This window comes from Zerene cesonia, chromosome 13 (assembly GCF_012273895.1).
Source record: "Zerene cesonia ecotype Mississippi chromosome 13, Zerene_cesonia_1.1, whole genome shotgun sequence".
In the NCBI taxonomy this organism is placed as follows: Eukaryota; Metazoa; Arthropoda; class Insecta; order Lepidoptera; family Pieridae; genus Zerene; species Zerene cesonia.
In genome coordinates this window covers 10,439,789-10,443,284 of record NC_052114.1, presented here as the reverse complement: position 1 = coordinate 10,443,284, position 3,496 = coordinate 10,439,789, and the positions used below count along the sequence as shown (strand labels likewise).

At 34.4% G+C, this 3,496-nt stretch overlaps 1 protein-coding gene across 1 annotated transcript in view; it reads right to left on the bottom strand.

Moving 5' to 3' along the window:
• LOC119831350 (sodium channel protein Nach-like) overlaps nt 1–3,496 on the bottom strand; it is a 25,857-nt gene that overhangs the window by 16,909 nt on the left and 5,452 nt on the right. The window contains exons 4-6 of the mRNA XM_038354654.1: nt 2,163–2,308; nt 935–1,027; nt 364–445 (exon numbers count right to left, since the gene is read on the bottom strand). Coding sequence (XP_038210582.1) covers nt 364–445; nt 935–1,027; nt 2,163–2,308 — 321 coding nt within the window. The remainder of the gene's footprint in view (nt 1–363; nt 446–934; nt 1,028–2,162; nt 2,309–3,496) is intronic.

The window sequence follows — 3,496 nt, the reverse complement described above, 5'->3', positions numbered from 1 at the left end:
CTTCGAGCGACGCGAGTTCTCTATATTTTTCCGCGGGTCGATTGCGGCTCCTCTATACGTTCATGTCAAAATTATCTCTACTTTCCGGCCGGTTTCCGAGAAAAGCGATGTCAGTCAGTCAGTGGGTGTGTAGCTTTATATAGTATAATATAAGAATGAAAACGGTTTTTTCCAAATGGTTAAGAGAACGTTTGAAGTTATGTAATTATTTTCTTTTATTTGCTTCGGATTCTGTTTGTAACGATCAAGGCATTGGTAAAATATTTATTAAGTAAATTTAAGATAAGCTTTGAATTATGATACCATTTTCCTCAGCAAACAGTGAGTAAATCTTAATGAAAATGTTGTTATAAGGAATATCACCTTGGCTCCGTAAAAAGGCACTAGTGACCACTTCCCATAGTCATCTGGCTCCACATTTAGTATCACACTGAGACCGGATCCCCTGAAATGTTATGCAATTATTTAAAAAGTAAGGTAACAATACCATACAATAAAATCTATTCAAAAACAACTCATAAAGCATCTGTAGTATGTTTTTGTTATCTAAAACATAATGATTTTTGCCATTTTTCTTCCTAGGAACAGAACAGAACTTCCTAGTGGCATATGCTAAACGGAATAATATATATAAATATATAATATCTTTGATGTATTATATGTATCTTTGGAAAGAGGCGTTCGGGCATTCGAATGCATTAACGTCAATCTATGCATAAGTTGTACTCTCTAAGAGAATATCTAATAAGAATTATTAAGTTTCCATTAAGACACTAAGTTTCCTCCACAGCTTCATCCGTGTAGACAAAGGAAGATGTAGACTCATTCTAGCCTCAGTTATCCCCAGACACAAAAATCGTACAATAAGAATCAACGACAAAAAAAGTCAAACAAATACTCATTCATATTTATAAGATAGCTAAAAATTCTGTACCTTCCCGACTCTGAAGTGACTATGATGTTACTACTCTGTTCATTCTCTGATTCATCATCGTAGCGTTCGATGTCATCATCATCATCTGCAGAGCTTAAGTAATGAAATTAGGTATAGTCTTATCATAAACGTCTCTAATCATATTATATCTGTTAATAATCCTATAATAATTATATCTCTTCTAATCCTATAATAATTATGTAAGTTCTTTATTAATATTTTGGACTTGGGAGTCGGGAATGTTACATCAAGATTTGGGTCAGCTCGCACTGGAGTAGGGACGGCAAACTCCTTTTCCTTACGCTTCCTATTTTTTCCCTTTATTCCTATCAATCCTTCCTTTTGCCTTATCCTAATATAATTATATAGGCGGTGATGTTTGGCAGCCCACCTTTGACAACTCTAATATAAAAATAATTATAAATTATTCAAACCGGGCTTTTAAAAACTTCTGTCCATAAGCCCGATCTGAATATTTTATGAGCCTACATCGTGAACTTTGAAAAAATCGAATAATTTATTCTACCACGGACATAATATCCGAAAATTTCTGATTGTGCAAATAATGTATTTTACAGGGAAATGTAGCAAGATTAAAAATATGATCGGTGGGAATTTTACACGTGATTACATTTCAAATGCAAAATTAACAAGAGAATTCGATCGTAAAGGTCAAACTTTGAATAAATCATAACAAATGTTAAACCAGAATTCTAAATTGCTCTGTGACAGTATATCTAAGTAAAAGCATCTAGATAAATGAAAATTTATGAATACAGACAAAAGTATGTATATTATATGTGCCCAATTTATTCATACCCGCATAAAAAATAAACGTCTTCTTTGTAGCACAAAGACACGGCGGTTGAATGGAACTGGTAAGCATTTGTACCTATAGATAAAAATAGACTAAACCTTATTTACCTGACCTTATCTTATCGTAAATATAATTTATTTACCATCAGTGGACAGATTTATTCCTAAGTGATATTTTTTAACCCGGGGTAACCAGGAGTCGGGTCGAGCGGGTAGTGAAGAATAAATTTTATGGAATACCATGACAGGCTTTATATCAAAGCGTTATCCACAGGCGTTATATGTTTAACATAGTTATATTCATGGAAAGTATAAGTAATATTTAAGTCCTTTAAGAACTAGTGTCAGTATTTATTATTTTATGGAGTAATTTGCAATATCACGTGTGTTTATATCTAGTATATAAACTTACTCGACGGTGTCGTCGTTCAAAGCTGCATAGTTGAAAGCGCAGCAATGTCCCTCGTAAGTTTTGATCATTCTGAACAATTCGCTGCAATCTTTGGCCTTTCTATTGAAGGAGCAGTGGAGGAGTAAATCCTCGCAGGTTTGATGCACCTGGTGTCAATTATACGTTAAAATTTTATTAAAAAGAATATTTTTGTTAGGAGGAGTAAGAAAAGAAAATAAATTAGATATTTAGGAAACCTCAATCGCCTATGCAAACACATATTATCTTATTACCCGACGTCAAAATGAGGGTAAATTAAAAAAGTTTGTATTCCATTTATTATTACACCCAGTCATTTCACAATGACTGGTTGTAAAAATGTATCATTGGTTCATATATTACTCTATGTTTATATATAACTAGCTGCGCCCCGCGGTTTCACCCGAGTAAGTCCGTATCCCATAGCAATATAGGAATAAAAAGGTGCCTATATGTTATTTAATTTGTCCAGCTGTCTACGTACCAAATTTCATTGCAATCGGTTCAGTAGATTTTGCGTGAAAGAGCAACAAACACACACACATCCTTACAAACTTTCGCATTTATAATATTATTTAGTATTGTGGGAGTCGAGCACGCTTCGGCATGAATTGGGCCAGCTCGCACCGGGGAAGTACCACACCCCCGCAGAAAACCGGTGTGAAATAGTGGCATGCCACTGTGTTTCGTACGGTGAGTGGGGGAGCCGGAGGCCCATTTCGTTTTTCTCACCCGTCCTAGTCCATTCCTTCTTTCCAGTCGTTAATTCTTTCCTTTTCCCTTACCCCATAAAAGCGGGCAGCGCATTCACAGAGGTACTTACTACCTTTGCGAATGTTTATGCGGTGGTGATCGCTTACCATCAGGCGAACCACCAGCTCAGCTGCCCGCTATGACATATAAAATATTAGTAGGATAAATTAAGACGTCACCATCGATTTCCTTCTAATCTCTATTTTAAATAATAATATTGACTTAATTTTAATCAGACAATGAACCCATTTCTATTCTTGATAGCTCCTATAAATTATAATAAAGTACGCAGTTTATTTACAATTCAGTTCTCTCAACTTTAATGCGATCAGCTGCGTCTATGAGTTAGCCAGCATTCAAACTAATATTCATTAACTTCATTATCATTTTGCCTTTATTTGTAGCGTCTAAATTAGAGCTTCTTCAAGCAAATTAATTTTATTGTCATTTTTTTAATACATCTTAGAAATATAATTTCTACGTGGTGTTTTATATACTTAGTCTGGCCATAAATACTGTTACACTTAATTATAAAAAAATATTACATTTGAATTTCGAATCTG